Here is a 20,031-nt window from a genome sequence, read left to right on the forward strand (position 1 = left end):
GGCCCAGCGGCTCATTCTCTCCCACTTTTACAGCTTACATTGCATATTTGACTGTAGTGAATGATGTAATCCAAACATGGAACAACAGGAGACCCATCGTATAGGGAGGGTCGAAGCTCTTCTTCAAGCCCTGCCCTATGTCTCATTTTCTACTTTTAAAATTAGGGCATAAGCAAACATGTATCTGTATTTGGAAATCACAAGATGATCATACTCGAACTATTCCTGTAAAACGAATGCCACCAGAGGCTCTAGTTTTGCCGTCCCAGTTAGAGGACCATCTTATTGGTAAAACAACAGCAAATGAAGGGCAAAAAAATAAAAAATAAAGCATTTGTTTCACCACAGCTGTTTCTTGCAGTCATCCATGGTGTTGGATTTCTGCTCATCAAAAATTGATACCTAGTTGTTTATTATTACCTCCCACACTTATGTGAAAGCAGCAAAACTGCAGCACGCACACATTTTCATGCAAACAGCCGCCCGTGTGCAAACTAGTGTTGGCATTTCTCACTGATATTTGAACCATGCCAAAGAAATATCCTCATAAGCGAATAGCCATGCATGATGTTCTCCGTCCTTGACATTTTCATCACTGGCTGCCAGCAGCAGTGGCTTTTCAAAGGGCTGCTGAGTGGCTTCAAATAACTGAAGACCCTAAAGGATGCTGTGTGAGCTTAGAGAGCGTTAAATCTCCCATACCTGAACAAAACCCATTCTGCCAGTCGATGTAGCATTTAAGCATCTCTAAAAGCTACGAAACACCCTGCAGACATGAGACAAGCGCTACAGACAATCAGACTCTGTTTCGCAGAGTAACAGATGGTGAGTTGATGCATTGTGGGATAACAGGAAGACCTGATTGTCATTTCATGTTTTGAATAAGTGGTTATGTGAAGTAATAGTTTAGAAGCTCATGCTCCCCTTTAAGATAACAAATACTCATCCGCACAGTAGGTAGTCAGTCTTTTTGCAACTGCGCTTCTTAGCAGCGTTTCATTTGCCTGATTATGTTATCAGCCCACTGAATGCTCTTTACCAGGTCGAAGTATGCTTTTTTAGTGCCTCTGCTTCTGATAGGAAATGCATTTCAAACGCTCCCACTGCTGATTTGGAAAGTACAAAAATACACTGCTGCTTGTGTTTCGTAATGTTCCCGAAAATGGGCCATTTTCACGGCTAACAATGAAGGGATTAGAAGGAAAAAACATGCCGTCAGACATTCATATTCAAATCTTAGAGAAGATGCTAAAATCTAACAGAATAAGAAAATGGTATCTTATGTAGATAGAAAAAGACTGTAATTTTGTTCAGTGTGAGACTCACTGTGTTTGAAGCTAAAAAATAAATAAAGGTTGATATCTGGCAGCGTCACACTCTGCTAATGGGATAAGGACATTTCTTTGAGTTAGAAGATGAATTCTAATGAAAGTTCAGTTTCACTCTTTCCACTTGTTCAGTGCAAACCGTGCTGGTGATGTACACTCACCGGCCACTTTGGCTGTTGTATTTAATGTGTGGTCAAGACGACATAATGTACTTTATTAGGTACTAATAGTGGTACCGGGTTGAACCTTACTTTTAATTCTTCGTGGCATGGATTCAACAAGGTGCTGGAAGCATTCTTCACAGACTTTGGTCCATGTTGACATGATAGCATCACACAGTAGCTGCAGATCTGTGACGTGAATCTGTGGATTGAGATCTGGTGAATGGAGGGCATCTGAGTACAAAGTGAGTTCCTTGTCACGTTCAAGACACCAGTTTGAAATTATTTTGGTTTGGTGTTATCCTGCTGGAAGCAGCCATCAGAAGATGGGTACACTGCGGTCATGTGAGGATGGAAATGGTCAACAGCAGTACCAACCGGAACTCTCGGTTGTACCATTATACCACCAGTCTGAACCAGCGATAGGAGGCAGGATAGAAACACGCTTTCATGTTGTTTGTTGTGCATTCACAGATGCTCTTTTGCATCTCTTGTTTGTAATGAGTGGTTATTTGAGTTATTATTGGTTTTCTATCAAATAAAAACAGTCTGGCCGTTCTCCTCTGACCTCTGCCATTTAGCTACAGATGGTTGTGTGGGAAAATATAGTAGATCAGCACTTAACTTGAACTTCAGCAGCATTTTGATCATATGTACATGCCTAAATTTATGAGTTTCTGGAATTCATTGGCCGATGAGATATTATGTTAATGAGCAGTTGAACAGGTGTACCTAATGTGGTGACCGGAAGGTGTAGATAAACAGCAGCCGTGTAAACCTATTCGTTAATACATAGCAGAAAATGGGCAAACTTGTAGCAACATAGTGGCTACACTGCGTTGTTTTTCTATGTCTCTCTGTTTTAAGAGAGCTGTGGATTGAGGACACAACAATTGAATCAGAATACTTTATTAATCCTTAAGGAAGTTATGTAAAAACGTCTGGCAGCGGTGGGATTCGAACCCACGCCCCCGAAGAGACTGGAGCCTTAATCCAGCGCCTTAGACCGCTCGGCCACGCTACCACAGTGCCTAAGGTGTGCTCTTCTTCCTCCTAACTAACAGCTAGTTAGCAAGTACTGTAACATTAAGCGCTGTTTTTACAAATGCTGCAACTATGACACAAGAATTGTAGTTAAATAAAAATGCAGTTTTTAATTTTTTTACACTTATCCTATCATAGTTCTATAATATAAATCACAGTTGCAGCTGCTACTCCCGTAAAAAGTAACTGTAACATGTAAAAACTAACTGGATTACTGACGTCATGTAAACCAGTATCCAGTGTGGTTGAAGTCTTCTGTAATAAGAGGTGCAGATGACTCGGAGTATTTCGTCTTCAGTATGGCTGTCCATGCCTGTCTTCTGCTAGATAATTTAAAAGCACTTAACATAATAACACATACAGCTTAGTCAAAGGACAATTTCACTGTCAGCATATTGTTGATATAGTTTATCTCTTTTTGTCTGACGTAAGCTGGTTTAATTCAGTGTCAGACACTCACTTCATTTAGGTAGCTTAAAAAGGATTTATTGTTTTGATATAGCCAATTACACATGCTGATTACCGCCAAATGTCATAATAATAACTGGCACCTGTGAAGTAGCACTCACTGGCCTGTTGGCTGCTTTTCATTTCTCTTACTGTAACGTCACAAAGCAGCACAAAGTATTTTTTTTAATAGAAAGAGGTCAGACTCTCTGCATCTCACAAGCCTGAAGGCAGCATCTGCAGTTGTGGTCAAAAGTTAACATACACTCATCAGGGGCGTGAACGTCATAGCAGTTTTGGGTTTTTAATATTTTTAATGATGAACTTTTCTTTTTCCAGGGTGCAACGTACAGCGTACATCTTTAGTGAATTGAAAAAAATAGAATTGGCACACAAATTTGAATTTTCTCTAATCCACACAGGATTAAATGTATACATGCACCCCCACGAATATATGGTTAAAAGTCACTCACCTGTTGCAGCTGGACCAACTCGATGCTTAGTGGCACTCTGGCTGGATATTTGATCATTGTTGTTGGTAGAACTGGTGGAGATCATTTAAATCTTCTGGTTTCCTGGCACAGAGCTGGCTTTAAATCAAATTTTGAATAGATTTGAGTTGAATTTAGGAAGTCCATTCCAGAAGCTTAATGTTAGCTTGATTTATCTGTTTCAAAACCAGCGTTAATGTGTGTTCGTGATCATTGTTCTGTTGGAACACCCAATTGTATCCAAGTTTGAGCCATGCAATGTACAAATACCACTGGTAGCAAACAGCCCCAGAGCATGCTGCCACCATCATGCTTGGTTAGTATTTAAGTCTTAAACTTTAAAAGCTTCAGCTTCACCCCTTCAAATTTTTTTGTCTCATTTTTTTATCATCAAACTTTCTCCAGAATGCATTTGGCATTGGATTTTGGAGCACGGGCTTCATTCTTGGCCAGCACCCTCTCTGTCCAAGGTGATTTAAAGTGTGCTTCACCGTGGACAGTGAAGCTGGTGTTCTAGCAGTTTCCAGTTCATGGCAAGATTGAGCCTTGATGGTTCCTGAGTTGTTCCCGAAGAACCAACTCCTTCACATTTTAAGTGACATTTTGGGTCTTCTTCCAGATCTTGGTACAGAGGTAGACAATTGTTTAGACTAATGATTCTTGAATCTTCACTTAGCCCATTCGGCATCAGGAATGGTCGTCCAAAATTCAGATTTCAGGAATTTTGAAAATTTGCGGACTATGCTTAAAAGCTTGGTCCGTGACAGGGAACCAACAAAATAAATGAACTCCACCAATCCGCAAGAAGATCAGATGGCTACCAAAATCATCTAATTAAAGTTATCTATTTGATTCTGTATTCAAACTTTAAACTTTTGATTAAACTCCTGTAGATTAGAACAATTTTAATTCAAAATTCAGACTTCTGCACTCACTTCTTGTTTTTTAGTCATTAAAGGTGTCTGCTGTGTAATCAGTTAAAAAAAATCCTTAAAAGCCCCAAATTACCGTGACATTCATGGTCATGGTGAGTGTTTATATACATCAGTGGTGCTCTGCTAGTCCATTGATGGCTAATGCTAACAAGGCAAAATGTACTAACCTGTGGAATAAAACTATGGCAGAGGAGTCATAGAGTAGAGAAACTTAACCACACATGTCCATAATTCAATAATATTTACAGTATCTATAAGGTTTACAAATATTAGCTAATATTAGCCACACCAGTGAATGTGACAGAAACTGTGCTGTGCTAGCTCCAAGAGCTAAGCAGAGGTGCACTTTATCCGGCTTTATCTCTGAACTCCACATTTTTCATTTCCCCAAAAAAGCACATGTTTAAGTATTTAAAGCTATGTCATATCCTTGTGTGTTTCATTTTCCTCACTACTCTCATTGTTTTAGGGTTACATACTATATCTGTCAACGAGGGAAATATTGTCTGTGCAGCGTATCATAACCCCACATGAGCAGCCCCCGTGTTCACATGTTTGTGTTTTATCTTGTCTGGGCTGTGTGTTTGTCCACATTAAAATAATGAATGTACAGAAGGCTCTGTTTTAAATGTGCTGTTTACTGTAAAACATTCACCTTCTCACACAGATTGCATGTGGGCGATTGAATGACTCTCTCTTTCTCTGTGTATGTGTGTGTGTTAGGGCCAGCTGGATGGGCCTTGGTATTGGGTTACAGAAGGCATGGAGTAGTTTTTGCTCTCTCTGACTGTCTAAGATCAATTAAGAGGGAGCGTGGGGGGGAGAAAGTGAGGGGGATGATGAAAGAAATGGAGTGGATGAGGAGAGAGGAAATGACTGAGCATTAAGCTGGCAGGTGGAGGAGGAGGAGAGACGGTAGAGATAAAAAATAAAATAAAATAAAAAAAGGATATTGCAGGGGAGAGGATGTAATGAAACGGCCAGCAATGCAATAAGCACGCGCGCTGCAGTGTCACTGAAAAAACAGTGGATCCTTAAAGGAATAGAGCGATGCTCGGGTAAATAAGCTCTCTGATTGAATCACTGCAAGTTTCAACCTTTGTGGGTGCTTCGCTATTAAATATGCACACGTGCAAAGCAAGGCAAACAAAGAGTCATCAAATCCTGGTCGTTTTGAGGGAAATGCTCTTAGAAGGGGTGAGATATTAAAAGCAGGAAAATAAATACGCTGCAAGGAGCTTGCTCCCAGTTTGCAATGAATCACAAGCAGCTTTAAAAAAATCATACTCGGCCTAAATCAAGGACAAGAGATGTGAGATTTTTTTCATTTATCACATTTCCTTGTTTGTGAAAAGCAGCAGCAACAGCAGCGCAGAAAGCTGCTAATCAAATGTTGAGGATGTCTCCAGCTGGGATAACCTTCTCCCATATTTGTTTACTAACCGTCTCCAATTTGTGTTTACATCTCTCACAGCAAATATTCTGTTTCGGAAGGAGAATTTCAACATCTCCAATCTTTGAAAATCGCTCTGCTGTCAACACCAGTGTGGACTTTAAGAAAGGAGACGAGTGGCGATGCTTGGCAGCTCAAATAGCTTGTTTTTAATTGATCCTTATGAGAAATCCATTTCCTGATGGCGACTAATCTGATCGTAGGTAATGACCAAAGCAACAAAAAATAAATAAATCACAGACAACAGATGTGAACGCACGGTCTGAACGCCCAGTCGGTCTCTGTTCATTATGCTTTGTGGTGGAAAAGTGTATTATTAGTAACATTGGATTATTTAAAGATGGGCTTAGCGCACTACTTAATCTTTCGCCATGACAGAGGCTTCTTTCACAGCCTTTGTCACACAGAGAATGGCACTGAGTACGGCATAAAGACTCGCTGCGTGTTTTGATATCTGCCGCTATTAAAATATAATGCCGATTTGGAGCACAGGTCTTCAGATGTGGCTGTCGGTGTCATTGTTATTCAGTAACAAGCTTCACTTCAACCTTGTTTTTTTCATACTGTGGATGTTTTACTTTAGCATGCACGATCAGAAATTACTGATACATAAATATGATTTTGTCTTGTTTTTTGGCACTCAGAAGGTCCTAGCGATGATTTGGCCTAAAAATAGAAAAAAAGAGATAATTGTCACTTTCTTAAAAGCCACAAGGCGGCCAAGAAATCATAGTTTCAATTCAAGAGCAATCCTTTCTAGAGTTTATAGTGAATTTGATTTTGACCCTTCAAACATCCTGCATAACTTATAAAAATTCAGACCTCGATGATGACAAAATCAGCTTGCCTAAAGATCATGTCAATCTTTGTAGGGTACAATCATGTTTCTTCATGGTGTTTTAGCTGAACAACACCATAAGTAGTCCGATTGGTTTCCTGGATACAAAACATCTCACTTTATCTTAAATTAGACCTTTAATATTCATTTCAAGCTCACTATTTTTGTTCTCAGACTCAACTAGAATAGCTTTTTATGATTCACAGTTCAGAATAATCCACTTTTACCTGCCACAGCTCTGTGTTTTAGATGACCATATTAGGAATATCCTCTCTCAGTGATGTCATGTGGACCCAAGACTAGTAAAAAATGTCTGAAACTGAGAGTTTAGAGCACCTTGGAGCCTAAGCTTTTGCCTCAAGAAGATAGCTTGTATTCTGAATTCATTACAATACAGAACAATAACAATATAGAATACATATGACAGAAAATAAGCACTACATTAATTAAACTGCCCCCCAACAACTTACTCTTACCCCTTACACTGGTCACAATCAGTCACACTTTTGGCTAGCTCAAGTGCAGTCTGAAAGTTTTAACAGTGGTTTCATATATTCATTTATTTAATGCCACGATTTGTACAATTTCCCTGAAAAGCAGATCATAAACTAAATAAGATAATCCATTTGCACAAATCTGATTAACTTTGTAAAGCTTTCATATCATTCTGATGATTATGAAAATTAAGAAACCCAATAATAGCTTTTTATATAGCAATAGATGTTCCATCTATAAGTTTGAGTAGATTTAAGTAATTTTCATAAAGGATAGCAGTTTGCTTATCAGTTTCCCTACCAGGGACTACAAAAGCACACAAACCCTTCCACCAAGTTAAGGTATACTATTTTGGCAAAAGTATTCACTCGGCCGTCCAAGTAATTGAATTCAGGTGTTCCAACCACTTCCATGTTCTCAGGTGTACAAAACCAAGCATCTAGGCATCCAGACTGCTACTACACACATTTGTGAAAGAATGGAGCTCAGTGAATTCCAGCGTGGTACCGTGATAGGATGCAAACTGTGCAACAAGTCCAGCTGTAAAATTTCGTCATGATTGGGAATGATGGCAACTCAGCCAAGGAGTGTTAAGCCATGTAAAATCACAGCTAATGCACAGAGGTTGCCAACTTTCTGCAGAGTCAATCGCCACAGACCCCCAAACTTAATGTGGCCTTCAGGTTAGCTCAAGAACAGTGCATAGGGAGCGTCATGGAATGGGTTTCCATGGACAAGCAAGTGCAATCCAAAACGTCGGATGCAGCGGTGTAAAGCACATCACCACTGGACTCAGCAGAGAAGTGTTCCCTGAAGTGGTGAATCACGCTTCTCCATGTGACAATTGAGTCTGGGTTTGGCGGTTGCCAGGAGAAACAGTACTTATCTAACTGCTTTGTGCCAAGTTTGGAGGAGGAGGGATTAAGGTGTTGGGTCATTTTTCAGTAGCTGGGCTCGACCCCTTTGTTCCAGTGAAAGGAACTGTTAATGCTTCAGCATACCAAGACATTTTGGACAGTTTCCTGCTCCCAACTTTGTGACTGCGCACCAGTACACAGTCCCCACCTCGGCCTGATAGAACACCTTTGGGATGAATTAGAGCAGAGACTGTAAGGAGCCAGCTGAGGTAGTTTGGACACCTGATTCAGAAACTGGAGAACAGACGTCTGGAATACCCTTTCACCACATTTATGCCACCAGATTTCATGAAAAGCGGTTCTGATATCTGAGCTGACTTGGAGGAATATAATAAGAGCAAAAAAAACCCCAAACACCACATTTCTTTACCATTTCTGTTTGCCAGTATAGGCTCAATTGCCTCTAACAGTCTGTACATACAACACTATTTACATCTTATATGCTAATACCCAGCTGGTCTCATTACCAATTCTCAGTACCGTCACCAAATGACAACTTCCAAGTATTTCCTGCTCTAATTTAAAGCACCAGGATCACTGGTCCTGAGCTTCCCTGGGAGATAAATTGTTGTTTACACTTCAGTCTTCTTGAAAACGTGTAAAACGGGGGACGTCTAATCGTACATCACAACTCTCGCTTCTCATTAATCTTCCTAATCATGCTGTTTATATGAGCAAGATACATGTTGCACATGTTTCCCTGACAGTTTGCCACGATGTGGACAGATCGTGTGTTTCAGGAGGATTAGATTATTTAGAGATGGACTTAAAGCGCGTCACCTAAACCCCTTAAGGTGATATTTATACCGCCCGGACTTTTACACACTGCATGGTGTCTCAGCTCTGATAGCTGCTGTAGCTTCCTTCTACTATTTATAACTGTGCCATTCTCTGCTTTATCTCCCTCTACCTCTTTCTGCCCCCCCTCTTCCCTTCCCTCCCCATCCTATCTTCCTCTCTGCGTCACTTTATCTGTGCATTGAGTGTGTGCGCTTAATGACGGGGCTGCAGAGGCGGCTTGCATGGTAGCTAAAACAGAAGCTGTCCTCCTCTCTTGCTGTCTCTCTGTGTCACACACTCAGCCCCAAACAGAATGACTCTTATTTAAAGAGCAGAGCTGTACTTGCTTATTTAAAAAAAAAAAAAGCATCAGAGAGATGGGGAGGGAAGGGAAATGAAGGAGTGAAGAGAGGGACCAGAGGAGGAAAATGAAGGGAGGAACCTATCGATGGATAGATGAGCGAGACAGAAGCAGAAGGATGAGGAGGAAGGGGATGATGTCATCTTTTAACCCTGTACCGCTCCCCTCTCCTCTCTCCTGTTTCCTCCCCAGATTCTTCTTCCTTCTTTTCTGTGTCGCTCTCCAGCAGGACTATATTTAGTCGCATGCAGCTGGGGGTATGTGAGTGTTTGTGTTTTGATGGTGTTGCGGCGTGCTCGGCGCTGCTCAGTCTTACATTTTAATGCTCCCGTTACCAAATCAGCCCTACCCTCCTCTCACATTTTTACTCTACGTCACATTCTGTCTGTTCCTTCTCCGTGGTCCATCGTTTTTTCTTAATCAGCCACCAAGCCTTTCTCCTCTCTGTGTGGAAAGCAGATGCTGGAGATTTCTCTTACGGTCAATAAACCCTTTTTAAAAGACAATGGCTCAGCTTCGCCTGGAGCCTATCCTAGCTGTCTTAGGCCGACAGGCATGTACAACCTGGACAGGTCGCTAGTCTGTCGCAGGGCTAACATATACACAGAGACAACCAATCACACTCACATTCACTCCTGCATTCACACCTATGAGCAATTTAGTGTTTCCAATTAACCTTTAATAATAAATAATGAAACTATATTTTTATGATATGTTCCATGACAAAGCAATCTTGACTGAACTCTATTTAGGTGTTTTTTTAGCAACAAGAAAAAATCATAACATCAGGTCCACTGTGTGAACCTTTATGTTTTAGACATGAAATGCTATATGATTTTAGAAATCAGTATTTTTTATATATGTACAGTATTTTGACCTGCAGAAAGAACAGTTTAGTTACCCTAACTCTTTAGGCTTTAATAAATAATACAAACAGGTATGAGGGGACGGCAGTAAATTTTCTTTGATTTCCCAGTGGAAAAAACCCACAAAGATGCTGCTCTGATTTGGATAAAAATGCATTTGAGGAGAAAACAGCGATCCCCTCTGCACATAAAGATCTCTGTATTTTGTAGTTGTGTCTTTCATTTGTATAAATGGTTGTATTTTGATATAGTGACCCAGTGTTTTGAGGCAGCTATTTAAGACTTTCAGTTTATGTGCAAATGAATTTCTATGTATCAGTAAAATGTAAAATGATCCTAATTTTCATTCACACAGCTTTTTTTAGGCTGTAGTTATATGTGAGCTTTTATCCCATAAACTGCTCACTGCTTCTTTTTTAATTTAATTTTCTTCCCTAAACCGAACATAAACTCTTGATCACTTTAGTTCAGCTATTGTTACAACTTTGTAACTAAATTGCTTTTTTCATACCTTAAACTCATTTTACACCTTCAGCATTTTTAAAAAATTAATATGAAAGTATTTTTATCGTGCATCAACAGTAGTGAAGATAAGGGTGACACATTAAAGGGAAAACCTGAACCGCTGACCCTCTGAAAGTGATCGCAATTGGCTGGTCTGTTTTGGTCCCACTTTTCTCCTTAAGAGGAATGGTTACTGCAAATGGATACAAAGTTATTCTTTTCAGCTTTGTTTAAATACATGTTGACACAGAAAGAAAGACAGTAGAGACACTTGGGACAGGATTGAACCCGAGCTGCTGTTTTTGGCTATGTGGTTGCATGTGCATCCAGCCACTGAGCTAACCAACCACCCGAACACAGCTACACAGAGTGAACATCTTCATCCTATGATGAAACATTTCTATCTTGGTGGAAATGTTGTTTTTTTTGTTTTTTTTCAGGATGACAGTCCCTGTCTTTAGGGTAGATGTGAACAATAAACTGTGTCCTTTGAAATGTTAACATGCTCGCCATCAACATCATCAACACACTTTTGATCTTGTTAAAATTACGATGCTACGGTGCGTCGAATCTGTCCTGACAGCATATTACGGGCTGAACTCTAAAAGTTTAATTCAACAATTAAATAATAAAAATCAATAAGATGTTGTACAGTAATATATTAATTTGCCATTTGGAAGCAGCTTACTTTCTAAAGTTAATGTGGATTTGCTAGCAGTGGCCTGACTACATGAGCGTTTACATTTGCATTCATGACCCTGGGGACATGTTTTTGTGCACCTGACAAATGCAACACCAATATTCACTCTCCTTTGGCTCTGTTTTGGCCTCCAACCTCTCCCGAGACAAATGTCTGGTTCTTTAATTGCAAAGTGGCCTACTTTGTTCACTCTTTGGTCATGGGCAGGCAGTTTTCAGCAGGATTTAGATCCGTTTCCCCCTCAAAATACCAGCCTATCGCTGGAAACGAGGTTAAACCAAAACAAAAAGCTTAAAGCTGAGAACGTTTCATATAAGGAGAGGTTTAAAAGGAAAGCTAAAGAAGTTCAAAAGACAAAACTGATCAATTATTCTTTTCATGTCTGAAAAAAATCTTTCTCTGTGCAGCCGTACGAAGACCAGCAGCAAAAAAAAGTTTTAAAAAGGCAGTTTTTGAGTACTGATAGCTTACTGGCTCTAATACATGAGTAACTGGGAATATTTTTAAGTGAAAGGGTGTTTTATGTGCTTTTATATTTGTGTGCTGGTGATGTAACGCTGGTGTGTGTGTCTCGGTGTGCCACGTCGATGATGGATGACCTGAGCTAATACAGACGCACTAAATCGAAAAATAAAATGTAACCGCTTGCTTTTAATGGCAGCGGTGTTACAGTCAGAGCACGGCTCAGCTGTTATTTAGGTAACGACTAAAACCCCAATTTGGATTGTCAGAAAACATGGAAATAGCTCAGTCACAAGTGACTCAGTGTGATTAAGATCCTTAGTTGATATTCTAATGGCTTCACTGACATGATATTAAAGCTGCTTTGAATAAGCGAGTCTGCAGTGACCTGAAAAAACCTGAAACGCGCTCATTATCGCCTCAGTTTGATCCGTCTGCCGTCTCATTGTGTATTCAATTTGTATCCTTGTAAATTCTTTTTCTAAATCTAACCACCGTCAACCTGTAAGCGGCATGACGGGGTGACATCAGCCGCTCCGTATGTGGCTGTCATCTCCCTACACTTCCCCTCTCTTCTCGGCTCTTTGGTTTGCTCTCTCCCACACTTGCTCTCACACGACCCACCGAGTCCCTTTTTTCCCTTCATCCTTCCTCTCTTTTTCTCACCTCCCGTCCTTGCTGCCTGTCTGCACGAGCGCACAAACACAGTTTTTCGTTTCCTTTTCACCTTGCCGTGTTCGTTTTTTTCCCTTCCTCCTCTCAGTCCCGCACGGTACATCTTCATACAATTACTCTCCATTAAAAACGGATTAGATTTCACCTTCACAGTCAGTCTACAGAGGAAGAGCAGAAAGGGAGGAGAGGTTGGGAGAGGACGGAGAAAAAACAGGGGTGTGGAGCTTTGAGGAATCAGGAGAGAAGATTGGAAAGATGGGAAGGATAGCGGGTGGTAGATTAGGAATTAGGAAAAGCGGAGCGGTGGGACACGTCTTCACGTCAACGACATGAAAATGTTTGTACTTTTAGACTCGCATTTGTTCCCCGAGTTGTCAGAAGAAGTAGTTCACCCATGGACTTTTCACACTCGCTTTTTTTCCCGTCGCAAATAGTCAGAAGATTGTGCGAACTTGGCTTTCACACGTTTGTCCAGTCATAGAGAAATGGCTCCAATTCAAGAACAAATTGACCACTCAGTGCAGCTCAGTGGATGCCAGCCCCAACCGCAGCCATTAGTGTTTATGGAAGGCAAGAAGGTTGTAGAAACATCAGAATGAAGAGCTTGTTGAATGATTACTCAGGGAATGGAGCAGAAACAAGACCTGGACCAGGCTCTAAAATGTAACCTTGATCCTAAACTAGATTTAACCCCAAAGTGCTAATTCGGATAACCTGGGTCACTGATCTCGTGACTGAGATATTACCGTATGGAAAATACAGAAGGGCATAAACGATGAAATAAAATGGACTCGACAGAGCATGTTCGCACACCTCAAGCGAAGGGCAGTCCTCATCTATCCTTGTGAAGCTCTGTGCCAAAGGCAGCAGATGGCTGTGGTGTGCCCACAATAGGTGAGGGGTCTGGGGCTTGGAAGAGCTCTAGTCAGCACTCCCATATCCCTCCTGTGCTTCCCACCTGGGGGTTAAGAAGGGTTAAAATTAATCCACTCCCGCTGTGTGTGTGAGTGTGCGAACCTTCGAACACAGTTAGTCTAGACTGTTTCCCAGCCACTGGTAAGCTGTATTTTTTTCCTCTGACAGAGGGAGATTAATGGGAGATATCAGACTGAAAGGATACAGAGTAACCAGTATACACCAGTTCAGTTAAATGCAATCAAATGCCATTTTACACCAATTTACAGATGCATTGCTTACTCTTCTCTGAGCATGCCGAAAATTATCCGATTCTGGTCTCTGGTCAGCTGACCAGTGTATCTGTACTTAGTTATTTTTAAAGTTTTAGGTCTTTGAAGGTTCTCAGTCATCCAGGTCATCGTGGTCTGAGGAGCTTGGAAAGAAAAGCGTCTGGACTTCTTTAAGTTGCTTGAAGACGTTTCACCTCTCATCCGAGAAGCTTCTTCAGTTCTAAGGTCAAATGGTGGAGAGTCCCAGATTTAAGTCCTAGGGGAGTGTGCCCCCAAAAGAGCCAAGGTGTGAGAACGGGTGTGGGTCACAATCAGCCAAGGTTTCGGGTGAACTCATTGTGAAACGTAGCCCCACCCTATCATGTGATTTCCTGAGGCCAGAAGGCCCAGGATGATCTGTGACTCTCCACCATTTGACCTTTGAACTGAAGAAGCTTCTCAGATGAGAGGTGAAACGTCTTCAAGCAACTTAAAGAAGTCCAGACGCTTTTCCTTCCAAGCTCCTTAGACTTTAAAATTTTAGCTGCTGGTTCAGTTGGATTTTTAAAAAATGTTTCTGCCCCTCCCTGAGGCGGGTTCTGGTGGAGGTTCTTCCTGTTGAATGGGAGGTTTTCCTTCCCACTGTTGCTAAATGCTTTTTACTGCTCCTTTTATTCATACATAAAGAAGCAGTAAGCTTATTGGCAGGATGGTGTTCACCGTCATGAAATATGTCCATGTTGATAATTAGTGAAAGCAACATGCTAATTTTGTAGCAATTCAGAGGAAAAGTGAATGCAAACGCTGGAATAAAAAGTTTTAATATCTAAATCTTTAATTGAGGATGAGGTCATACACATGCAGGAGGTCAGCACATTCAACAAAGAACACGGAGAAGAAACTACAAATATTGCATGACAGTCAGGGATTACATCATAAAACAAGAAATGACAGGAATTAAATACACCCATAGTCCAAAACCATTTTCCAAAAGCATTTTTACATTGTTGCTGTTAGCATGTTAGCACAGAGGACTCGTTTTAGTATTTTGCACTAGTTTTTTTTTAACATAATTTTTCTCCGTATGGATTTGTTTATTATCTTTCAGTGCAAGCCTCTCGTACATCTCACTTAGATGTGGATTTTTTGCTGCTATTTTTAGCTATTGAGTCATCAATCATCTGGTTACTCATAAAAAGAAACCAAGCATTCCCATTGGGCTGCTGTCAAACCCTGCAGCTCTCTATTTTCTGTGTGGATTTAATGTTTTTTTTCTTTTGCATAAAGCTTTACAGGCTGCATTGAGTTTCGCACCTATGCACCCCCCATCCCCACCTCCCCAGGCCTGTGGAATCAATTTAAACCTCATTGTATGAGTTAGGGCTTCAGTAATCCAAATGCATCAGGCGCTTTCTCTGTGTCCGTGAAAAGTGGAGTTTTTGGAGGCATGAGATTTCAACGTGACGACCAGCAGCAGGTAGTTTCATCGTGACAAACTGGTCTAAGGAATGAATCTGACAGGTAATAGGAGTGAGATACAACACAGCCCTCTGGAGGAAGGTGTGTGTGTGGACAGTCGTGTGTGTATGCGTGGGTGTGTACAGATGTGTTTGTAGAGTAATATTCTCTATCCCTCAATAGCTTTTAGAGAGGATCCGCGCCAAACAATACGTAAACCCCAGCTTCCTGCGCTACGCTCTACACACAGGGGAGCATTTTTTCGTTTAACCTCCGTGTCTGACGTTTCTTTCTCTCTTTCTTCCTACCTCTCAATTGTCCAGACGCCCCGGTGGCAGAGCTGCACGACCTGTTCTGTAAGAAGCTGCAGCAGTGCTGCGTGCTGTTTGATTTCCTGGACTGCGTGGCCGACCTGAAAGGGAAGGAGATCAAACGTGCGGCGCTCAACGAGCTGGTGGAGAGCGTGGCCACGAGCAGAGGAGTCCTCATAGAGCCTCTCTACCCGGAGGCTATAAAGATGGTACAGTAGGAGGGGAGGTTAGGGGTTAAAATGATGCACCAGTGCAAACAATTCCAGCCCAAAGATAAAGATCATAGCTCATAGATAACTGAAAGGATGCACCAAAGTTTCTCTAATTTTTGTTCGTTGTGAAACATGGTTACTGTTTCTCTTTGATCTTATAAAAATCCCTTAAAACAAAGGTGACGTTAAGACATCGCCTCTTAAATAGTACTTAATTTGAAGCACTCTGAGTACAGTTAAATATTGAACAGCATTAATGTGGCACGGCCCTTTTGCTTACTGGTTAATTGTGCAGTGACGCAGACAGAAATCAGCACTGTGTATATGCAGCTCTGCACAATGAAGAGATGTAGGAACACAAAGACACCAGGGAATTTATTTATTTTACATTTTCCAGCATAACAACAGATGTGTATGGATATTAGCATAAAATATATATATATATATAAAACGTCATTTGCATACAGCAATGACAAGTGCAGACAAGTGGTTGGATAGCAGCGTAACTAGTAAAACTGTTATTCTGCTGGTTATTTAATCCTTGTTTATTCTAGCTTTCGTTTATGTGTGAAAATGCTTTACAGGAAATGTGGGCTTGGAGGATACATTATCTAATATAAAGGTTCTTTCTTTTGCCAAAAAACTACTGGTAGCTCTCTTATACTTGCAACACACTGGTAGAAATCCTGGTTCCAGTGGTAAATGTTCATGTTAAGCATGAGGATAGCATGTATACAAATCCCTGTGAGCTTGAATCTCAGGTTTTAGATGCGCTGGCGCTGTGGCTATGCCCACAAAAAGTAAAAGCTCCAAACATCTGTGAAAATCTTGTGCTTCTGAGGGGGCAGTCAATCAGAAGAAAGCTGGGAGAAAGGACCTAAAACAGCCTGTTTCTGACGAAGTATGAACTGAGGGGCTGGACTGAGCACAGGCGAAGATAAAGAAAAAAAATGTGATTAATACAAAGTTACAGTAGTACAGTTTAAGAACAGAGAGGTGGAAAATTAGTGCACTTTAAAAAGCACTAAAACAGTAATGGAAGGATTGAAAAAGAGACTCAGGTAAAAGGCAATTTCTCCAATATTCACTTTCCAAAAACCAAACCAGGAATATTTTGGGAATGGACAGTGACAAACAGTGGTGGGTGGACGAATGAATCGATAGCCTGATACTTGAAGGGAGAGGAGATCTAGAAGGCTGGAAACACATTTTCACCTGTGAGTCAGTCCCTGTCAAACACCTGGATGCCCATCCCAAGCTGTGGGGAAAATAAAGAGAAGCTAGTCAGTGTGGTATCCAATGGAGGATCTCCGGTGGAGTTACCATGGGAGATAAACAAAGGTGATGAGCGAGGGATAGATAGATAAATAAAAAGGGAGGACGGGAGAGAAGAGTAGAATGGTTACAAAGGTGCTAAGAAGCAATCGGCTGCACAGATGGTGAGAGAGAGAGTGTGAGAGATAGGGATGGAAAAGAAAGGAAGAAAGAGTGGAGTGAAAGTGTGGACTCTGGAGATCCCAGAGGATAAAGGGAGGTGGAGAGAAAGGAGGGTCTGAAACAGGAAAAGAAAGCCAGCAGTAGATAGAGGTGCTATACCCAGAGGATGCGAAAATGCTGATAGGACAGAGGATGGGATGGAAGGAAAGTGAATGAACTTAAAAAAGCTTTGAAATCAAACACTTAAAGCCAAGTGCAGCATTATGGAATGAAAGCAGCGTAGGAGAAACATGCCAAGAAAAAAAAGCGAGGCTATTCTTTGCTACGCTTTGCAAACCTAAGAGTCTTGAGTCGAGCTAGCATCTCTTTGATGCTGTTTTATTACCCAGTGGTATTGAGTTAAAGGTTAAAGTCATGCTAATGTCCTCACAGTGATGTCAACATGTATGCATCATGGAAATAATGCAATTGCCAAGAAAGAAAGTCAGTTCATTTATGCACGTTTTGTTTCTCTTTTCCTATAAATAACTGCGTCATTGTGCTGTGGCATGGAGCAGATCAGCACTGATGAGGTGTTACTGCTGCTTTGATAGTGACCTTTACCCCATAGGTTCTCTATGGGGTTAAGGAGTGGGCTCGCCAATCAAGCTCAGTAATAACAGACTCTGCAAACCATTAGTAGTAGTTAAATACTGTGGTCAGCAGAAGGAAGCATGAAGTGCTCTGAAACCTCCTGGTAGATGCTGTGTTGACTTTGGACTTGGAAAAAACAAAAACACCACCATCACCAATAGCAGCAGATGACACGACAGCCCAAATCATCACAGACTGTGGAAACTTCACACTGGACTTCTAACACCTTGGATTCTGAGCCTCTCCACTCTTCCTCCAGACTCTAGGATGCTGATTTCCAACTGAAATACAGTGTGCAATACAGCAGTCCAGTTCTTTTTCTCTTTAGTCCACACAAGATGCTTCTGATGATGTCTCTGGTTCTGCTTTCCTGAAGACATCTATGCGTGCTCCCTCTTCATGCGTCAGTCCACCCCTCGTGAATCTCTCAAGTTCTTCTGTCGAGTTTTCTTGACAATGCTCTCAAAGCTGAGGTCACCGTTGTTGCTTGCAGACCTTTTCCTATCACACTGTCCTTCTCTATAAGTCAGCTTTCCATGAATATTCTTCAATACAGCACTCTGAGCAACAGTCCTGTTACCGATCATCATCTATGGTTTACCCTCTGTTGATGATCAACATCTGCACCGAATGAGCAAATGTTGGTGCAGCAGTGCACCGAAGGAATGTGGCTATGTGTGCTGACCCAAATAAAAAGTGTTTATGCTGTTTAAATAGTAATTTAATCAAGCTTAAAATGAAATGTGCAAATTTAAGATACTTTGATGTTCTGGACCTCTTTGATAGTCAAAGTTTTGGAGATGCACAGCAGGAAAAGTTGCAGCAGATAAGCAATCTTAAATATAGATGGAAAAATGAACAGTTTAGATGATTTGGACCGATTCAAATCAACACAGCGCTTTAAAATGAGCAAGTACCGACTGGGTGAGTTAAACCTTCAGCTGTTCATCCTGTGCACACCAAGTGTGACCAGCAGTAGTGGAAGTTGCTTGGAAACTGATAATATAAACCACAGAAAGCTGTTTTTCCCTCATCCCAAAATGTCTTCATGCTTGCTAAGTAGATGTCATTTGATATAAAAGATTATCGCAGACACCCACCAAACACAACAGCTTTACTCCTGGAAACGTTCCATCGGAAGGAGAATTGTTTCATTGTTGCGGCGACTTTTCCGAGAGTTAAAGTGACACAAACCTCCTCAAACTGCAGGCGATTACTGAAGGTAACAAGGCTGCCATGTCCATTATGGGATAGAGTATTAAAATACTATTCATCGCCCTGCTTTCATCTCTGAATTATTGCCCATTATATCCACAATTGGCGAGAATGCATTGTTATTTATTCTTCACTAATCTCTTTTTTCTTCTTCCTCCTCCCTTTGCATTTTCATCTTTTCTACTTCCTGTCTCTCTACTTCACACTACCTCCTTCTCCTTGCCTGCGTTTATGATTTTTTTTCCAGATCTCGGTAAATATTTTCAGGACTCTCCCACCCAGCGAGAATCCAGAGTTTGACCCCGAGGAAGATGAGCCGACACTGGAAGCCTCCTGGCCACACCTGCAGGTACACAGCATACATCCGTGTGACATGCTAAGTCACGTGGTGCTGGAGATTTACCAGACTTCATCTAAGTTAACATGAAGGTGTAATGGAAGAAAAAGCACGGTTCAGGCAAAATATGCCTTTAGCACTGTTAATTCTCTCACAGTGGGGTTAAATTGCTTTTAATGCTGTGTTGAGTGTTTACCTGAGGGGGGATCATTTAGATCATTTAAATGTTGGCTCAAGTTTTATGCCAACACATTATGAGCTTAGCCAGCATCAATTACAAATGGAAATCCTGCAAAAAAACTCCAAAATCCTGCATAGACTCGATGTTTACCCAGATGACATTTAGACATGATGTACAGTCACTTTACAGCATCTTCAGGAAGAGATGAGTCAAAATGCGTGTGTGGCGTGTGTGTCTTTGAAAGAATAGTTTGACATTTTCGATGCCACACTGTCCACTGAAGATAAAAACACAGACACGCCAAATGTTGTGTAATGTTGTGGTGTTTGTTCCTCTTTCAGCTGGTGTATGAGTTCTTTCTGCGTTTCCTGGAGAGCCCGGACTTCCAGCCCTCCATGGCCAAACGCTACGTGGACCAGAAGTTTGTCTTGCAGGTAATCCTTTCCTCTTCGTCTCCTGGAAAGACGCAAATCCAAAGCTTTGAAGGTATAAAGAAATTAAGGCCTTCTCTTAAACGTGCAGCTGTACTTCTCAAGTGCCATCAACTATTACTTCTCAGTGTATGTATTAAAAATGGACTTTTTTTTATGTTTCATGTGTTGTTAACTGTTATGGTAATATTCA

The 20,031-nt window shown here is 41.2% G+C and overlaps 1 protein-coding gene and 1 non-coding gene across 2 annotated transcripts in view; one reads left to right on the forward strand and one right to left on the reverse strand.

Annotated features, from left to right (window-relative positions):
• Window positions 1–20,031, forward strand: part of ppp2r5b (protein phosphatase 2, regulatory subunit B', beta) — a 50,164-nt gene that overhangs the window by 9,279 nt on the left and 20,854 nt on the right. Inside the window, exons 2-4 of the mRNA XM_003452401.5 lie at window positions 15,405–15,601; window positions 19,137–19,238; window positions 19,749–19,841. Of these exons, the coding sequence (XP_003452449.1) occupies window positions 15,405–15,601; window positions 19,137–19,238; window positions 19,749–19,841 (392 nt within the window). The remainder of the gene's footprint in view (window positions 1–15,404; window positions 15,602–19,136; window positions 19,239–19,748; window positions 19,842–20,031) is intronic.
• On the reverse strand, window positions 2,432–2,513 carry trnal-aag (transfer RNA leucine (anticodon AAG)). The gene has a single exon. It is a non-coding gene; the product is annotated as a tRNA-Leu (tRNA).

Source organism: Oreochromis niloticus, linkage group LG3 (genome assembly GCF_001858045.2).
Source record: "Oreochromis niloticus isolate F11D_XX linkage group LG3, O_niloticus_UMD_NMBU, whole genome shotgun sequence".
Classification (NCBI taxonomy): Eukaryota; Metazoa; Chordata; class Actinopteri; order Cichliformes; family Cichlidae; genus Oreochromis; species Oreochromis niloticus.